Source organism: Thunnus maccoyii, chromosome 13 (genome assembly GCF_910596095.1).
Source record: "Thunnus maccoyii chromosome 13, fThuMac1.1, whole genome shotgun sequence".
Taxonomy (NCBI): domain Eukaryota; kingdom Metazoa; phylum Chordata; class Actinopteri; order Scombriformes; family Scombridae; genus Thunnus; species Thunnus maccoyii.
Window position 1 is genome coordinate 18,806,437 of NC_056545.1, and position 20,662 is coordinate 18,827,098.

Consider the following 20,662-nt stretch of genomic DNA (forward strand, 5'->3'; position numbering starts at 1 on the left):
TGATGCCTTGTCATCACATCACGCGCCAGCACCATCCTATAGACCGGTGGGTAGTAGACCAAAGCATGGTCAGAGGACGTCCAGGGGTCCTTAAGAGATCACTTCCTATATATGGATTCATTGTGATGACTGTACAAACTCGATTTTATCTCGAATATAATTCATTCATGTTCGTTGTTGGAAATAACCCGTCAGAAATGTATTGGAAAGTGATTGCAGTGTAAAACAAATGACGTCTAGTCATGCATTAGACAGATGTCTGCTGGACAGGAGTGAGTTTGGACTTTGTGATGGCAGATCATCACATAAGATGCAGAGACTTTGTCTGACGCACGGTGCGTCGATCAGTGCCAGCAGTGGTCCCCGTGTCATGCCCATATATACTCTGATGGTGAATAACCACGTTTCTACGTCAGTGTGACTGTGATGACGTAGAGGGTGTAGCACACTCTTTAGAAAAACGGTGCCAGATAGCACCAGAAGAAAACGGTATATAACTTATGATGCAATTTTATTCAATTGTACCTTCTTAAAAAATGTATATTACGCTTCTGTCATTATTCTATTTATATTATTCTTATTTAATTTAATTTAATTTATTTTTGAATCCTCATTCTGGGTGTTTGTAAGAACACTGATAAATCGTATAGAACCAGGATGAGCTTTTGGAAACATATTGATACTGTTAATTACATTTTTTATTATGTATTTGATTTTTATTGATGTCAGAAAACCCACAACCACAAACCCCTCCTCCTGGTGAACCATCCTTCTCTGTGTGTGTGTAGTCTGTTCTGCACAGGCCGCATCGGTGCTCTGCGCGCAGCAGCAACGCCGCGCCGCGGCCCCGATCAGGAAGTGAATTTGAAGAAAATAAGCGACTGTGGAGGTAGAATGACATAGAGGGGGAGAGGTGGGAGAGAAGCAAGCGGAGAAAGAAGAGACTAACGGAGGGAAGGGATCGACCCCTGTTTCTGGACCTGTATTGAGCCGCTTCCCTCTGGGATACACCGCACCGCCCAACAAAATGCTCATAAAGGAATTGTAAGTAGCTGTGTGTGTTGAATGTGTGCGCGTTTGTCCGTCTGGTTTCGCAGCGCTGACATTGTGGCCAGTCGCCCGAGAGTGGAATTACAGGAGTGCAGCCAGGGTGATGTCGACATCCCATATATCTGCTTGACTCCATGTCCGTCCTCATTTTTCATGCATACGACACTCTATCACCATTCACTGAATAAACCAAGAGATTATAAAGCGGCAGGCTGTAGCTGCATCAGCACCGGCGCAGGCATGGCTGGCTGTGCCCTTCACAATTTTTTTTCCATCACAAGCTGAAATCAGGAGACTTTCGGTGTAGAGAATAACATGAAAATGCTAAAAAAAAAAAATGAAGGATGCATTGAGAGGAGGAGCGGTGGTGCTGAGGGAGAAATGGCTGGTGTAAACCGCGCAGTGGCGTGCCAGCGTCCATCCCTGTAAGCCGCTGTGGCCATGTTATTGATGCGCGGTGAAGGTGAAACGACTGATGGAGCATTCCGGCATTTACCTCTGGAGGAATTGGGGGGGTGGGGGGTAGCGAGGTGCAGAAGGAGCCAGGGTGGAGTGATGCTCAAGGGGAGAAGGGGTAGGAGTGGGCAGGTAAGGGAGGTGGGAGCAAACCGTTGGGCAAAAAATGGCATATGTCGAGGGTTTTGACGCAACAGTCAGATATATTCCTGTGAATGTGACAGCTGGGCCGAAGGGATGTGACGGCACATAGTGTAAAGGAAAAGATGTAGGGATTTTTAACACATAGGCCTGGGTGTGCTGGAAGGAGAAGTGACTGAGGCCTACACAGGATCAGCTGGTAAGGCCGATGATTTGCAGATGAACTGTGCTGATATTGGTCCTCAAATAAAACAAAATCTAACATAAGGCGGTGAAAATCGGATGTCGACAGAATCTCGACTCCTTTATTTTCATGTTCTGAACTGGTGTTAGAGTGTAAACCAGACTCATTTTTCCTCAAGGAGGTGATGACCCACCTGTAAAAAAAAAAAATCAGTCTGGTTTCCTTGAAGTTTTTAGTGTCACAGTAAAGTCTTTGAGGATTTTTCACACCCAAATTCCCTGTTTTTTTCATCTCTAAATGTATTTTTTATTGAATTTATTGCTGTTCTTTGGCAAGGTCAGGACTATGCTACTGTAAATTGGCACACATGTCAGCTATCGGCAGCCTCAGACTAAAAATATCTGGCTTAAATGGGCATACATTTATCAACATAGATTATTTTCTTGATTTCTCTCACCGCATGTATTTAATCAATAAATGGCCCAACACAAAACGCTCAGGATCAGAGTGATGGCATGGCTAAAGATCTGAAGTGATTAGGGAGAGTCTGGGCCTCAGCAGTCTGCCTAGAAATTAATTAAATCGGTCACGATTAAATGCTGAATGCACTTACACACTGTCAACACACACGAGCACATGAAGAGGCACACACACACACACACACACACACACACATCAAGATACTATCATGGGGGTCAAGAGACAGTGAATTGATCCAGGTCTTGTGCTGCTACAGGCACTCGTAACGCTCACCTGAACCACTGACCTAAATCACTCCTGGTCCACTTTTCTTCTCCTCTTCCATGAGCTTTGGCAGGTGTACAGCAATGCCTCTGTATAATATACCAAGTGATGAAGAGAACGGGATAGAGCCAGTGAAAAAGAGACTGAAGACAGGATAAGATGAGGAGACAGAACGCAGGAGAGAAGAGGGGGTGTTTGTTTTCTGAAGCAACAGGGAGACACCTGATAGTCCAGTCAAGACCTTTAGACCAAGGAGATTTGCAGAGAGAGTGAATGAGAGAGAGAGAGAGCGATAAAATGTTTTACTTCAGCTTATGTATTTAGATTCTGCTATGTTCTGATGTTTACCAGATGTTAAAAGACTTATTTTGTCAGATCTGAACATTGTAAAAGACAAAAATGAATAATTTATCTGTAGTTGACATAAATTTCTGCAACAATTATAAAGAAAAAGGAGTGACATACTATAAGTTCAATCATTTTTTTATTTGAATATTGACATTGGACTTTATACAGTGATTTTCAGTGTCTCTGCCTTCCTTGCAGCATCTGCTCACCCATCCAGTGTCTGGTTGGGACTCAGCCCCAGATTACATTCAGAGTCGAGTGGGATACAGGATTATGTGAATTTGGGCATACATCATACTGTTACAAAACAATCAACAAAGCTTCATACTGTGCATGTGCATTTTGTGGTACAGAAATGCACAAGTGTCAGCCAGGAGAAAGGAGGCAGTGCAACGTGTTAAGCTGCTACTTCCATCTGTATGATTTAAAACAGCTCTGCAACGTTGTGTGTACATGAAGACTCTTTCTTCACATGTTATGTGTGGGCAGTGTCTGTAAAGCAAAGCAGGGATACATCTCCAGAGAATAAAATAATTTCAGATTTTCAAAGGTTTCCTTAAACGTGCACCCTTGTGTCTTTTTAATCAATTCTGACTTCTCTGTCGCCATCAGTAACTTGTAACCAGTAATGTTTTCCCCTTCAATATATCATAGCCAACATATTATAATAATATTCATCTTTCTACATTCTAAAGTTATATTTATTTTACTCCTCACTGCTTGTAATTCATACCTATCTGCACAAAGGGATGTATTAGATAGCATTACATGTTACATATTAGATTACATGACACACAGCAACTACAGGCAAGTATCAGTGAGAATATTAGTGGATTTCTACATTTAGACATATTTTGCAAAAACAAAATAGCTAAAATTTTGGATCAAGACATTAACTAATTTTCTTTGAGATCATTTAATCACCGACTCACTAATTGCAACGTGCTATAGTGCTAGTCGTTATATGTTTTACCATTATCTTTGTGCTCAGTGTCGCAGGGCCTGCTGTCACGCAGTCAAACATTGTGCAAAAACAAATTTGTTCTTGGCTCATTCAGGAAGAGAACGCAGGTGTGGATGTCATTATTTTATTGGTGGTGTACGACTGTTGTGGCCATTTGTTAACGAGCTCCATTTCCCAGCACTCATTAGTAAATACAGTGGGAAATTGTTTGAGACAAACAAAATGTGGCGAAAGACAAAACAGTGGGGACACTTGAATCATAAAATGCCATCTGTAAATGAATCATATTCTAAAGCTTTATTTATCCAGGTGAGATAGACTGTGTGTGTATGTTTTTCCAACCACTTACTTTACACTGTTTTAGTGACACGTATAGAGCTGTACCAACTAGTCGATTAATCAATTAGTCAGAAAATTAATCAGCAACTATTTTGATAATCAAAAATTCTTTTAGTCATTCTGTTTAGCAAAAATGCCAAAGATTTGCTGGATGCAGCCTCTCAAATGCGAGGACTTGCTTTTCTGTCATACATGATAGTAAACTTAATTTCTTTGGATTTTGGACGCATGATCGGACAAAACAAGACATTTGATGACATCAACATGGGATCTTGGAAATTATAACAGGCATTTTTCACCATTTTCTTATATTTTATAGACAAAACAATTAATCGATTAATTAGATCAGCAGATAAATCGATCGTGAAAATCATTGTTAGTTGCAGCCCTAGACATGTTTGTACTTGGAATCCACTGATACAGAACAACGGCTGTCGACCACGCGTGTGTTTCAACCCACTAGAAGGTGCTGGTGTTCACCTGTCATTCAAGCATTTTTTGTTACAGAAAAAAAACCCAATTACAGTTAAAAACTAAAAAATAAGAAAATGTGAAGAAAATGATAAAATATAATGAGCGCAGGACTAAAAACCAGAATATAGTATCCACAAAGATAACACCATCTTTATATAGACACTTAGCTACAGTGAGCAAACAGCTGGCTGGTTAGCAACCATCATAGCCTTACATAATGGTAACTTTTAAAGAACCAATTATAATATGTAAAATATGTGTCTGACACACAGTTTTCTACCTCTGTTAGAGATAGTTGTAAACCTTTTTAGAAGAACTGCTTTGACAAACTTCACATCTCTGTTTTTACACTTGATCTTGGTTGATTTCCTGCTTCAGTGGAGCATATATCAGCCTTCACCACAGAATAGCAAAGAATAGATCATCCTCTCTCCCAGTGACTCAGTGTTATAGTGTCAAAGTGTAATATGGGAATTTAATAGGATACTTTTTTGTTCAGTTTGGAATCCATATCAAATTTAATTACTGTTAATAAAGGATAATGTGGAGCCTTGTTTTACTTTGCAAAAACAGAAGATTTTGTGTCCTCGGTTGAAAGGCAGTGAACCCTTTGTTCAGTAAGAGATAACTTGTGAAGTGCTTATCTTAGATTCTGATTAGAGTTGGAGGAAGTCATAACGGCCATAACGATTTGATTGTCATGTACTGTTTGTATAGCTCAAATAGTTCCTCATTACAAATCCCTGTTGGCCTACTCCAGCAGAGTCCTCTGAGACAACATCACAGACAAGAAGCAAGTTTGTCAGATAACTGGTGTCCAGATCTGTATCGTGCTGAATGGTTAAAGATGTCAGTTCCTGTTGTAAGTGTGTCACTTACAGAAATTTCTCCCAGCTAATCAAGTTACTACCATCATGAATGTCGAAGTAAAATGACAATCAGCAACATAATTTGGGGCGATTTTTGCTCACACAGGGTGAATCACTATGCTGTCATGAATGATTTTTCATACAGTTTTGGTATCACGCCAAAATAATCCAAAAGAAAGCTTTTTGATCTTGATGTTATGTCTTCGTCATTGTGTTTGGTGTGAATGGAAGTTACTGTATACCTGCCTTAAAGGCCAGAAACACTGTTGCAGGATAAAATGTTGTTTAATGTATGTTAAGGTTTCCGACTGCAGCGACCTTTAGATTCACAAAGTCAAGTGTTCTTAGTGTGACAATACAAACTGGCAGATTTCAGGAGCAACGAAGTTCTGGTTTGATTGTTACTTTGTGGTTTTTGAGTAACTTCCTTCCTTTTTTCTTCTCTTCCAGTCGAGTGATTCTCCCTATCTCTGTGGAAGAGGTAAGCTTAATTTTAGTATGTGTGTGTGTGTGTGTGTGTGTTATAATGGCTCAAGGCTCAGCTTTTGTTATCTATGGTTCACTTTATTCAGAAAAGTGAAGTACAAGCACCAACTGCCACTAAAGCTGCTTTTTCTTGCATAGGCTTTTGGACACGTCCAAACACATACACAAGACTTTTCATACACTTCATATCCAACTCTGTGCAGCAGTGATCACCTTATAAGAAAAACTCCATCATATTAAAGGAGGTTACAGTCAGATAGACCATTGAATCAGCACAGTCGGCACAGTCTTTCTCTCTGTGTGTGTCTCTCTGTCCCCTCTCATTCTCATTTCCACTGCACTTAGCAGCTCCATTCAGGCCTGCATTGTAAATGAGTTACCTGAAACTACTTCCGTGACCTCTTGTGTACTACCCCCATCGTCGTCGTCGCCCTCATATTTGCACTTGCATGAGCATAATCTACTTCTGATACAGACATTTGACTCGCGCTGTTTATCAATGACAGATAAATATTTGTTTGCTACACGAGCACTTACTGTAATCTGCTCTTACACACGCTAAGCAGCGTGTGAAAGACATGATAGACAGGATAACCGGATTAGAACGACACATTTTTACATGTCCTTTACATATTCGTGTTTTTGTCAGATGAAGTTACATTGATGCAATTCATGAAAACAGCAGCTGCCCCTGATATTTTGTCATAGGGCTTAAAGAAACTAAATTTTGAGACGCGTGTATTTTCATTTTCATTCTAACTGCTTGTGATTTTACAAGGCAGTGGACGGAGCAGGAAGTCCCACTGATTTCCTCCGCTGGCATTTCCTCTGACTTATGGTAGCTTTAGATCTGCACATGTTGCATCGCATTAACTGTGCCTTGTAGCCTTTATCTTAATATTATAATATAAATTATGAATTAACATAATTACATCTCTACATAATGAGGCAGGTTTCCTCTCAAGCAGCAGGCTTGGAAAACCGTGTAGTGCCTCCCAGTCAGCCTGCTACAGTATGTCAAAATTAGACGCTGTAAAAGAGAATTATTTGACTAAAAATGTGATCCACAAAGCCTGAAGACAGTTGAGTAACGTGCCCTGTCTCTGGAAACCACGTGTGCCCCCCCAACCCCCCCGCCCCTCTGCCCTTGAATCACATCCCTCCAGAGCTGCTTCTTCTCTGTCTCCCCATCTACATACAGCAGCAGTCTTCAGTTTTTTGCCTACAAATACGGGTTAAGGAGGTTTGCAACAATCCAAACACTTTAGGAATGTAATGATTCAATCCATCACTGATTTGATTTGATTTGGATTCTGTCTGTTCTTTCACTTTTTGCGTAATCTGCTTTCACCCACAATTTGATTTGATTCAGTTAGATTCTTCCAAACAGTAGAGCAGTTGTATCTTCACTGGGGATGACAATGGATTAATCTCTTTGAACAAAGGTTTTGTTATGGGGAGTAAATGTTGAATGAGACTGTTCCAGCTCTTGGAGCCTTGTGCTGAAACTCCCTGGAGAATATGTTGAATTTAATTTCCTGTCTGTTAACTTCTTGCCAGGAGCCTATTTTAACCTAAAGCTTTATCAGTGTTTTATTTTTGTGTAAAGCTTGGGTATAACTGGACACGCACTCACCCGACAAGGCAAGGTTGAATTATATTTGTCTAGCGCTATTACTCAGGAGGCCTTGCTGTTCCTGCTTCTCATTTATTTAGTTTGCAGTATTTGCAGCTAATTTGAGGGACTGAGTCTCCAGTTTACCTCTGACTTTCTCTCTGCCGCTCAGCAGGTGTGTCTAGTAATTGAATCCACCTCAGAGACCATTATGGTCACAATTATTCCATCCTCCCAAAATGTCTTAGTGTCCACATTATAGTAAGGTCATTTAAACCTGTTCCTGCTGCTCAGTTCATCTGTGTATTTGTCCCTCTGTATTCATTGCTGGTGCTGCGGAGGAGTACCCTTTTAAATGCACACAAAAGCTCAAATGGTCGCGGTTAAAAGGAGCAGTCTCTGAATAGTGACTGTTCTGCTCACTGAGGCTTTTTTTAGTCACTTTCTCTACACCCACAAGTCCCAACATAGCTAACAACAGTTGATACAATGGTGATTTGGCACTGAGCACAGCAAGTAGTTGCCATTTAAAAGACAGCGGTGTAGTGAGAACCTTTATTTTAAATTTAGCCAGCTAGTCCCACTGCAAATACTGTGCATGTAGGATTTGGCCATGGTTCATTTCATAGTTATGGCTATAATATTATATGTGTAATCTGGAATTACACCAAAGTCTAATCAGTTCTTTGCTTGCTTTGGGTCTGTTACTGGTCCACCAGAGGCATTATGTTTTCAGCTTGAACACAATATCTCAGGAACACCTTGAGGGAATTTCTTCAAATTTGACACAAACATCCACTTGGACTCAAGGATGAACTGATTAGATTTTGGTCAAGGTCACTGTGACCACACAAATTATGTTTTTGGCCATAACTCAAGAATTCATACGCTAATTATGACAAAGTTTCACACAAATATCTAATAGGATAAAATGATGAAGTGATGACATTTTCTATCCAAAAGGTTAAAGGTCAACTTCACTGTGACATCGTAATGTTCTGCCAAAACACTCTTCTGGCCGTTATTCAACACCATAACAGAAACAGAAGGGGAGATTGTGACTATATTTCACATTTGGTCAGATACTGAATTGGTGATACTAATCTTGGGTGCCCACCTTGAAACTGTGGTGATTGTATAAATCTTCTGTGCCACCGGGTTGAAGATGTGTGTGAAGCATCCACATTTTAGAATTTGTAGTTTCTTTACAGAAACATCCATATCTGAAGCTTTGTCTACTGTCATGGCTACAATTTTGTGTTCTATCAGAATCAGCTTTATTGGCCAAGCATGTGAACACATACAAGGAAAATATACTTAATACCTTTTATTTAATTCCTTCAAAGTCTTCACTACAAATATTATATGAGTCTGGACAGACATGGATGTAAACTGCAACTTGACTGGTTGGCAGAGGGATACAACCACAAGGCGGGATTTCTAGTTTACAGTTGAGGTTCAGGATGGGTCAGGAGAGCATTCAATCATCATTTGACTTTCTGTCTAACTCGCCGTAAAGAAAACCTTAAAAAACTCATCACACTGCACTTTGACATGACCGATGACTTTTTAACTAATGCAAAACATTGAGAGTGTACAGGCTGACATTGTTATATCTGTGTAAACATGTAACCTACAGAATTCATATAGGTCAGATTTTAGTGTTTTACATTTTAACAAACAATCAGATACAGTGAAAATAATAGAATAATTCTGACTACACCGACTTGCGCTGTTCTTGTGATATTGTAATTGTGTTTGTGTATTGTGGTATAGCGGAATTATGTCTGCACTCTGGTCCAGCTTTGTGCAGAGGTTACACGGTGGATTAGAGGTGATTAAGAAAAGAAAGGAGCCGTTGTTCTGTGTTTAAACACTTACATACACACTCAGGATCAGAAAGATGGAGGACGAGAGCAAAGGGGATGAGAGAAGGAGAAAGTATACAGTTAATGAACAAGGAGGAGAATAGGGGTAAACTAAAGCAACTGGCACGACGTTGTGAAGAAAAGATGGAAGTGTAAAGAGAATGTGGGAGATTATGGTGATGCAGGGACAAGGAAAGTAGAAGGTAGCGATCCAGAAAAGGATCAGATGAAAAAGTAGATCAGTAATCCTTCACTCAAGATCAAAACAGATGAACTAATGACATAAAAAAAACCCTGTATGTGACTGTGAAAAATCACTTATCTACAGAATATGTTGACTTCAGTATGTATTAAGGCAGACTTGACCTCGATCCAACCTGTTTTTTCTCTTCTTTCAGTACCAGGTCGGCCAGCTGTACTCTGTGGCTGAGGCCAGTAAGAATGAGACGGGCGGAGGAGAAGGAGTGGAGGTGCTAAAAAATGAGCCCTATGAGAAAGATGGAGAGAAGGGACAGTACACACACAAAATTTACCATTTGCAGAGGTAAGCAGTCGTCTGACAGGTTTCAATGCTAACAAGTTCATCCAGGAAGACCACTTCATTAATTTCTCCCTTTCTCCGTTCATACATATTCCTGCTTCAATCTGTTATCCCATCACTTTAAAGTTATTTTATTCCTGGTTCACTTCCTTTAAAGTGACATTTTGTGAAAAATGCTTATACATGTTCATTAGAGTTGCTGGTTGCTGCAGATTTTTTAATTTCAGACAGAATCAGGCTAACTGTTTCCCCCTGCTTTCTGGCTTTAAGCTAAGTTAAGCTTAAGTAAGCTAGCGGTAAGGTATCGATCTTCTCGTCTAACTCTTGGCAAGAAAGTGACTGAGCATATTTCCCAAAATGTCAAATTAATCATTTAAATGCATATAAAGGATGCAGCTGCCAGTTCCTGACACTGAGGCTATAATGTGACCAACTTTCTGTGAAATTACAGATTCCACCAGGGTTATTGAACAAGTGTTTGGCCAGTCACCATTTATATGCCATATAAAGGCTTTTAGGTTTTGTTAAAGTATTAAGACACCTTGAAATGGTTAATTTTAGGGGAAATGTTCCAAATTGTCGGGTTTAGGTGGGGTGTGTCAAGAGTCCATCAGAAACTAATGTGAGGATCATGAAGGGTGCAACATTACTGACCATTCATGCTGATCTTATCCCAATAATCGCGTAGTGTGATCCAAAATCTAATCTGAATTTTATTACCTATGCCTTGTAGCCATGAAGAACTCTCCTGAAAAGTACCTGAACCTTGGTTTGTTCTTTCTTCACTCTTGTGTCCTGCAGTAAAGTGCCGTCATTCGTCAGAATGTTGGCTCCAGCATCAGCTCTCAACATCCACGAGAAAGCCTGGAACGCATACCCATACTGTCGCACAGGTAGCTCACGTGCACATACGTACACACACGCACATACAAATCTAGTACTAGCACACAAAATGCACAAACCATCATGTTTCAAAGCTCTGTGGCGAAGCAAGTATGATGAATTGAGATTAAATAATATTTAGCAGAAGTCCCACATAAATTTGGTTAGTGACATATATCTCAATCTGCATACATTTTTTTTCTTTTTTTTTCTATGACACCTGTTATGTAAAATTTAAATCTTGGCCATGACAGTTTACTTTTTGCTTTACCTGAATCAATTTGCTTTAGTTGTTCACCAAAAATACTAATTGTTGTCAACACTATTGATTTATTAGAGGATATTTCCTTACCAAAGGAAATAATGGTGCTAAACATTACCCTCTGCTCTTTCATTCTAAATAAGTGTGATTACAATTGACTCAAATTACTTAGAGGTCACAGAGATGCTGATCTGTCAAAGAACTTGTCGTCCTCTGGGTATCTCTCTCTCTCTCTCTCTCTCTCTCTCTCTCTCTCTCTCTCTCTCTCTCTCTCTCTCTCTCTCTCTCTCTCTCTCTCTCTCTCTCTGGGTCCCTGTCACCTTGAAGGAGTAGTTGAATAATTTACTCTATGTCCAGCGAGAAGAGGCATGCGATCACTCGAGCCTTTCAGCCTGAGATCACACACGCGCTGCTAGCTGCCAGACAGCCATCTATCATACAGCCAAAGGCACAAACTAAACATGCAACACACACTGATAAATATTGTTCCCCTTGGCCTCTCTACATTGTCTAATGTTGCAAATGATATTGCTTTCCTCAAATGTTCCTCAACAGCATTAATTTTTCCTTTCTCTCCATTTGCACCTCTGCTTTCTTTCACCTGGCTCTGCAGTCATCACTGTGAGTAAAATTTCTTCTTTTACATGTTAGTGTGACACAAGTATGTTGACACAAAGGGCACAACAGACACTGATGCACACAGAGGGAGCAAATCAACCTGAAAGTTGAGAGAGAAATTTGATCTATTTCAGTGAAACAGCAGCAGTAGTCAGACACCATTACTCTCTGTGCATGTGTGTGTTTGTGTGTGTGAGAGCAGGATACTGACCAAAGCCAATTGTGTTTTATGCTTATTCACTTCCTCACACATTCCTCTATAGAATCACGCTTCCCTCTTCACTCAGGATTATTTTTCTTTCTCTGCAGAACGAGTATATGAAAGATAACTTCCTGATCAAGATTGAGACATGGCACAAACCTGACTTGGGACACCAGGAAAATGTAAATAGTAATTACTGTAATGAGCTGAAAACGTCTATGTGTGTGAGAAGCATGATGATCTTTTTTATCAGCATCTTTGTTCTTTGGTGTGACTTTAAACAATCATCATGCAGCAAAGGAAGTGCTCATTTTGCACCACTAGTAGTTGCTTGGTTGAATTTTGACAGTATATCCATTTATTCTACACTAGCTATGTAGTGTAGTGTGTAACTCATCTATGAATTCTGGCACAATGTTCCTCTAAATAAATGAATATGATCATGAATTAAACGTGCATGCAAAACTGCAGAAAAAAGAAACCCCTAATTACCAGAGGAACATGTCACCCATGTATCATTTTCTAAATTTTCACTTGCATCATTTGAGCTTTCAGAAGCATTTTTATTTCGAGCCTTGTGATCTTGTCTCTGGGCTGCCAGCAGACAGTTGTGCCTGCATCTAATTGTTCTCTGTGGTTCTGTTTCAGGTACACGGTTTGGATGCAGAAACCTGGAAGAAAGTGGATGTAGTCTATATTGATATTGCGGACAGAACCCAAGTGGAGCCAAAGGTAAAACACTTGAGATCCATACTGAGACTATTACTGTACAGTGACTGCTGTAGGTCTCTTATGTATCTTGTGTCACCTTGTCTGTCTTCTGTTTTTTTTTCTTGTCTCTCTCCAGGACTACAAGTCAGAGGAGGATCCTTGTAGGTTCAAGTCAGTGAAGACAGGACGAGGCCCTCTAGGACCAGACTGGAGGGTACAGTGTCATCATGCTTGGCAACTATGATGTGTAGTCACTGTTTAAAAACTAAATATAAATGGAAAAATATTGGGTATTTCTTTTCCTGCTGTTTAAAATGTATGTCTTATGTATTGCCCAGAAACCTATTAAAAAATCTGTTTGTATATATTCCGGCACTTGCAGAAGGAGCTTCCCAACAAGAAAGACTGCCCACACATGTGTGCCTACAAACTGGTCACTGTCAAATTCAAGTGGTGGGGCCTGCAAAATAAAGTGGAGAACTTCATTCAGAAGGTTTGTTTGGACTGTGACACATAATAGTTTGTCACTTCACATGATATTGTTGTAGCGTCCAGGTCAAGCTACTGAGGAGGGATTATGTTGACAACAAACAGTCAAACATGACATTTATCGTGTGTGTGTGTGTGAGTGTGTGTAGTGTGTCATATCCCGCACATACATACAGTGTCTCACATACTGACAGTTTAAGGTAACAGTGGAAAAGTACCACTCTTAATACTGCACATATGGGCTGCACCAGCCTCTAGTGGATGAAAAGGGTGAAGCAGGATGGAAGTAAACATATTTGATAATCACAACACTTCATTTTCTAATATGCATTTACAAATTTGCTTTCCTTTCCAAAAACCTCTATATGACTTTCTCTCTATCCTCCTTTGTTGTTTCATAGCAAGAGAAGCGTTTGTTCACTAACTTCCACCGTCAACTTTTCTGCTGGATTGACAAGTGGATTGATTTGAACATGGAAGACATTCGTCGCATGGAGGAGGAGACACGCAAGGCGCTAGATGAGGTAAGCAAAAAAAACAAAAAAACAAGAGGAAGCCAGACAGATCCGTGTAGATCTGATTTCATCTGGTCCCATTTCTGTGTATTATGTGCTTTTCATGTGTGCATTAGATGAGAGTGAAGGACCCAGTGAAAGGGATGGTGGCTCTAGAGGACTGAGGTTGTGTCGGACCGTGAATGCTGCTGCTCATCAGGTGAGAGGAAACAAGTGTTAATTAAGTGAAGTCTTTAAATTGGTTGTTTTGTTTGGTCCAAAACTGAAAGATATTGTGTTTACAACGATATAAAACACAGAAAAGCTGAAAGTCCACACATTTGACAAGCTGAAAGCAGAGAATATTGACATTTTTACTTGATTTCAATTGCTTAAACAATCAAAATTGTTGTCACCTGATTTTTTTTCTGCACTAATCTGATTAGAGTCTGATACATCAGCATGGCTGCCAATTTTAGCGTATCACAATCAGGTATAGTGAAAGTAAGACGAAATTGCAGCACATAAATGCCAGTGCTAATTTAGAAACAGTGTTGCCGTTATATAGTTTGTCCACCAAAGAGCTTTTTGTAATTTTCTGTAAAATGTCCAGCTCAGCACAACAGTAGAACAAACTGTAACCAGAACACTGACATATTATCGTCAAATTGTTATTGCAGACATGTTAGCAAACAGTTGCACATTTACACATCCAACAAAAATAAAGCATTCATATACCCAGTGTTAACTTTCCTTTAAGCTCTGTTTCAGTTTCCACCAGCTGCAGAGGGAAATATCTGACTCTTTAGCAGCTAAATGCTCCGTTATGTTCACCCACTAATTGCAAACTTTATCTGTCTGCCGTTTGGTAGTGTAGAGCAGGTTTATCAGAGCTTTTTTGCTGGAAAAAAAGCTCCCTGCTACAGGTGGAAATGAGGTTGATGAGAGAGACGAGTGTGAACCAAAACAGTGAGGGGAACTCCAGAGTGTGGTTTCTTTCGCAGACAAATCTAGTTATTTGATCCATAGTTCATATAAAGATATTGATAGATGCAGCTTTAACAGATCCTTATCAAAATTGTTTTTTTATGTTAAAAAACCTGGCCAATATATTGTCATCATTTTTTTATCCTCCAAAAAGTCCAGTATTAGTTAGGCCCTAAATATTTAGATTCTTTATTAATTCCATTAATAAAGAATTATATTAATGGAAGAAAATCTCAGGACATCAGACAGTGAAAGTGTCACTTGTTTATGCTCTTTACCTGTCTTTACCTGTCTGTCTGTCACTTACAGACCAGTAAACCCAGACACCAGCGGATTCACATCCTCCATCTGTTCCAACTGACACAACATCTGACCGGCCGGTCCAAACCCCCCTCCCTCGGTACAATCTGGATTTCAGGGACCTGGACCCAGTAAACTCCTAGTTTTCAGCTGATCTCCTCCACCCCATCCCACCTCCCTCGAGTCCCATCCGTCTCTATTTGTTTTTCCATCCAGCGTCCCCATCTTATTAACTGCTCTGAGGCCTCCAGTAGCAACACTATAGATCTTGTCAGTCAGTCCTCTTTTTCTCTCTCTCAGTCTGTTCTAAACTACAGAGAATAGTGTCATTTATCTCTGGATTTTAGGATTTATTTCTATTTAAGATATTCCAATGGTGTATATATACAGTATACAGTATATCGGGGAGCTGAATAATTGTATTGAAAAATATATATATACTGTATATATATATATATAAATATATATAAACAGGGTTTTTAAAATGATTTTGTCTGTAAGTTTGTCTGTGGATGTTTACTTTTTCCAGACCAAGCTGTATCTGCTCAGTGTTGCGTTTTGATCTTCTATATTTTTTTCTCTTCTTCTTTTCTTTTTTTTTTTTTTTTTTTTGATTTGTCACAGTATCTCCTTCTCTCCATTTGTGTCATGCTTTATGCAGTGTTTCCTTTTGTTGTTCAAATCCATCTGCGAGTCTGTACCGCAGCTGCAAGGTTGGGATTGTGCTGAGATGCTGAGAGTGTTACATTGTCTCTGCTCTACTCCTGATCTACCGGCTAGATTTTTTTCCCCAGTTCCCCCCCCTCTAATATGTTGAGGCAGTCATTGGCTTTTCTGCTGTTTTATGACTTTGTGTGTGCGCGCTTCTGTTTGTTTGTGTGTATATGTGTGTGTGTGTATGTGTGTGTTTCTGGAGCATCTGGTCATATTTTTTTCATTTTTCTTTCACCAGATCATCAGTCTGTTCAAATAGGTTTCTTGAAAGTGAATTAAAAATCACTTCTGAATTCAAATATACAGTTATACACACACATATACACACATACATACATACATACATACAAAGAAAGAAAGAAAGAAAATGTTTCACTCTGCAATGAAAAACACACAGTAGACAACTAGAACAGCCATACATGAGTGTAGGACTGTTTTCTTTTTGTCTGACAGTCTTTCCATCTACATTCATCACATCCTTTCAACTGCAAATCTAGTTATCATGGCTGTGATTTTAACAATGGCAGCCATCATATACAACTCCCCCCTCCCCCGTTTGCTGTAGATAGACGAATTGCTCTTTAAAAGTCCATTTCAATTCTTGCCCTGTCACCCATTCTGTCACCTCCAGTGGATAAATGGTCTTATCCAGCGATAGCAATAACTACCATGACACGTTGGTCTCTTCTTTATCATTACAAATCTATCTTACTCTACTGTTTGTTCCTGTCGTGAGAACAGATTCAGTAAAGCAGAGCCCAAGCTGAAAGTCAAGGATGGTTAAGTTGTTGATTAATTATTTATTAAATGCTGGTTTTATTGTGTCCATCTTTGGATGAGACAGGTTTTCTCCCGCTGGAATCTGAAGTCTGTTGTTTGTAATGGTGTGGTTTTTCGGTATATGCATGAGTGTACATGAGTGATGTATAGTAGCGTGTCTGTGAAGAGATCTAATGCTGGCTGGGTAATGAGGGGAGGAAGTGAAGGAACTATAGGAGCAATAAAAGCAGGCACTTATGTTCCTTCTTCCTCTTGTTGATGTCTGTCTGGCCTCCTTTTTCCTCAGTTACATTTATTATCCGCTTTTCTATCTTCATCTTTTAACAGCATGGAAACTTTATAGAGCAAGCAACAGATAATGTCAAAAGATCAATACTGTACCATCATGTTGATTTCACCCCAAATTAATACATTATGATGACAAAAATATGGCCAAAGACTGCCGTCACAAGAAGTAGATAATTACAATTCTCCTTTATTAAGCACTTAAAATACAGGGATTGAATTAATAAGAGATCCATATCTAGATTTTTGCATAGAAGATGTCAAAAGCAGACATTTTGCACTAATTAATTAATATTAAATAATTTTAAGTTATGAGCAATAGATTAAATATAGCTTTATTGCTTGTATTAATTAGTAGAGTGGAAAACAGGAGGAAATACCATTTTATATGATAGGACATCCAAATATATAATTGTAATTAATAAAATAATAGAATTTAATCAAATGAAATAACATGATTTTACACAATTCTATTATTATAAAACATAATCATACATACGATCATAAAAAGGAAGCATTGGCCTAATATTCAAGCAATTATTTTTAATTTTCATTACCTTTTAACACTTTATTGGTGTGACCGGAGTAGCAACTGTAGCTTCTCCACAATTACTTAGGTCAGTCTGGAGCAGAATTACAGTTACAGAGTTATTCATGAATCTCATGATGTAACAGAGCTAAGCCAATAATTAATGGTTAAATAAATTATATCTTTATTTATTTGTTATAGTTCACCATAACCCTGAGTTGCTCATAGAGCTGGGGTGTTTGGAGAGCAGCAGTGACATTACATTAATTACAGTCACATTACCGTGACAGTCACATCAATTTGACATAGTTCCTAAAAATGCAGATGATTTCCAACAGTTGTGTTCATGTACACTACTATTAAAGAGAAGGTCCATTTTACTCCAGCTCATTAATTCAGTTTGTTCAGACTTAGAACAAATCTACGTAGTTAGAGTTGGTCATCCAGCCAGAGTCAGTTGTCTATATTCTTGTTTTACCTTCATGACATTTAACACCGAAATGCAGAACTTAAATGATCCTAAACATGATAATGATAAGCAGGATTGTATTGGAGCAGCATCATCGTGCAATCATTATCCTATTTAATATGGTCTGTCTTATAAGCCCAAGCACAGTAGCAAATAAATCCAAATTCAAACTTGTGCTTCTGGCTTTAAGGATACAAAGGTGAAACTTCCTTTATAACTTCATCAGCAGTAATATGTTTCCATCCTGTGACTTTTTTTTTTCTTCCATATCTTTGTATACCTGTGCGATTAAATTTATAAACCCATCATTGCGAGACATTTTCTGTTGCGTCCTCTTTAAAGAAAACACTGGCTCTGGATGTGGGACCCCTCCACCTCTCTCTGTGTCCATCAAGCATCTCACTCGCTGTCTGTGATGGGGCTACCAACTGAACCATGGAGATTTGTGGATGTACTGTATATGTATTGACTCTGTAAATAGTAAATAAATTAATGTAGATGAACACATATATATAGATCAGACTGTCCTGCCAAACCTACAGCACACCCTCTCGACACATGATCCTCTTATTGCGTCGCTAAATCTTCAGCATCACACCGACCACCAATTTGCTCTCACAGGAGGTATTGAATGTAGAGTTCTTGTTGCTGAAATTTAGACATTTAAAAACGTGTTCTTACATATTGTTATGGATGATTTTGCTGCAGATTTTAAGATGCTCCAGCAAAGTTGTGGATGTTTTTTCAGTACGGTATCAGTCAGATATCCTGAAAGCAGTGAAGAGCTAAGTTGTAGTGTGGTTTGTAGTTCTGAGTTAGGGAGAAAAAAACATTAAAAGCGAAGCAAAAACCCTGTTCTTCCTCACGATTTCCTCTCCTTCTCACGTTCTTCCCTGACAGGGACCACGTCTCATTGGCAGGACAGTGTATAAATATATATTTTTGTTCTAAATGTTGTTGTACCTCTGTTGTCAGTCTCTGAACAACACTCGCTTCTCTCACTGAAAAGGAACCTAAAACGGCAGCTTGGGTCAGTTCACTGATCCACATAATTGGCTGATGGTGTCGGCCCAATGTGAAGCCTCGGTGCAAGTTCAATTTTGCCCTCCCGTGGTTAGTGATAGGGGGCAAATTATTCTACATTTAGGAGCAGCTTCAGCCAGGTGCTGGAGGGTTGGAGTTTACAGCTACACAGAAACAAAAAGCAAGGACAATTAGATGTGGTTGTTTAAAAAACATACATAGGTCCATTTAAAGAGCCTGAAGATACCATACAAACATGTGAGAGAACATGGTTTAACAGAGACAATCTCATAGATATCTGTTGTTAGATTCCTCGATTTATAATCAGAATATGAAACCAAATGAGTCCACAATCCCCAACTGTTTTTAAAGCGTTAAATCTCTCTCTGTCTCTCTCTTACTCTCTCTCTCTCACTCCTGTTAACTTGTCTCCTGTTTTTCTTTCTTTTATTGTGAATTTGTGCCTTTTTGTCATCTTATCTTCCAATAACACTACTGTACATTGGAGACATAAAGAAATTAATAAAAGGAAGCAAAGCAACTGTACATAAGTTTTGATTTGAATCAGTTTTTGTAATGCACTTAACACCAGACCTATAATTTCACATATACGTTCTTGGCAGGGAAGACAAGAAATTGTCATAGGTTTCTATTTTTTTTTCTATTTCTTTCTTTCATTTTAAAAATCATGAAGAGTTTTGACATATTACGACATTATTCAAGATGTAAAAAGTTATCTACTTGTGAATTTAGGAATATTTGAAGGAATGACAAAATTCACAAAGGTTAATTAAAGCAACTATGTGTAGAATTTGAATATTTGTCTTTAGTGCCCCCAGTGGTTGGATCAAAAAAAGACACTGTGGCAGACAGCAACCACCGCACACTCACATACAAAAACACAAATTTTGTAGACAAAATTAATCAGGCTTTGGTTGGCAAAATTACTTTGAATCCTGATTATGAGGCAGAGAAGGTACCGGGGCAGAGAGCTGCTACACATTTTGTAAGATGGTGATGACATTCACACAGTGTGTGTAGTTCTCTCTCTCAGATACCCAAACCTTCATGAAGTTAATTTAGCTTAAATGTAAAAACAGCTTCTTTAAAAAAAAAAAAAATTAAACTAATTTTCTTTATAGAACTCAAAAACAGTGAAAAAATAAGTCCTGGTTTTAAGTGATTTTCTTTGTGATCTTTTTCATGTATTTATCTTTTGTGAGTGTCTAAACTGCATGATAAATAATTGTAACAAAAAATGCCATTGAAGTATAGGATAAGGGAAAGGAACACCTAATTAATCTTGAGAGATGTTCTTTTGATTACTGGCCAATCAATTTGGTTTTTCCAGTCCCACTAATATAGACAGTTAGACAGTTTGACACACCTCTGACACCAAAACAACCATCCAGTAACGGAAAAAACAATGAAGGACTTGGTGGACTTCTACTTTTAAAATAAAATAATACTTGTCAAAGTTGATATTTCATTAGACCCTGGGTATTTTTCGACCTTGACCCTATTTTCCCATTATTTTATGTCTAAGTGACTAATGCGGACACAAATTTCCTGTGTTTACTTTCATTGTCAGACACTTATAATAACAATCTGATTTATTTCTTATTATAAGTGTCTGACAACAAAAGTAAACACGGAATTTTTGTCCCCATTAGTCTCTTAGGCCCAAAATGATTGGAAAATAGGGTCCAGGTTGAAAAATACTGGAATTCTCCTTTAAAGAAATCTTTCAACATTTGGAGAAATATGCTTATTCACTTTGTTGCTGAGAGTTAGATGAGAAGATTGATATATCACTCTCATATCTGTGTGGTAATCAT

The 20,662-nt window shown here is 38.8% G+C and overlaps 1 protein-coding gene across 1 annotated transcript; it reads left to right on the forward strand.

Moving 5' to 3' along the window:
• The first annotated feature begins 812 nt into the window (after window positions 1-812).
• On the forward strand, window positions 813-19,375 carry pitpnab (phosphatidylinositol transfer protein, alpha b). Its single transcript, XM_042432322.1, has 12 exons — window positions 813-1,044; window positions 6,020-6,050; window positions 9,937-10,082; window positions 10,881-10,972; window positions 11,837-11,844; window positions 12,151-12,225; window positions 12,692-12,775; window positions 12,891-12,968; window positions 13,137-13,247; window positions 13,645-13,767; window positions 13,875-13,957; window positions 15,034-19,375. The coding sequence occupies exons 1-11, from the start codon at window positions 1,028-1,030 to the stop codon at window positions 13,920-13,922; spliced, it is 813 nt and encodes a 270-aa protein (XP_042288256.1). The 5' UTR covers window positions 813-1,027; the 3' UTR covers window positions 13,923-13,957; window positions 15,034-19,375.
• Window positions 19,376-20,662: the final 1,287 nt, after the last annotated feature.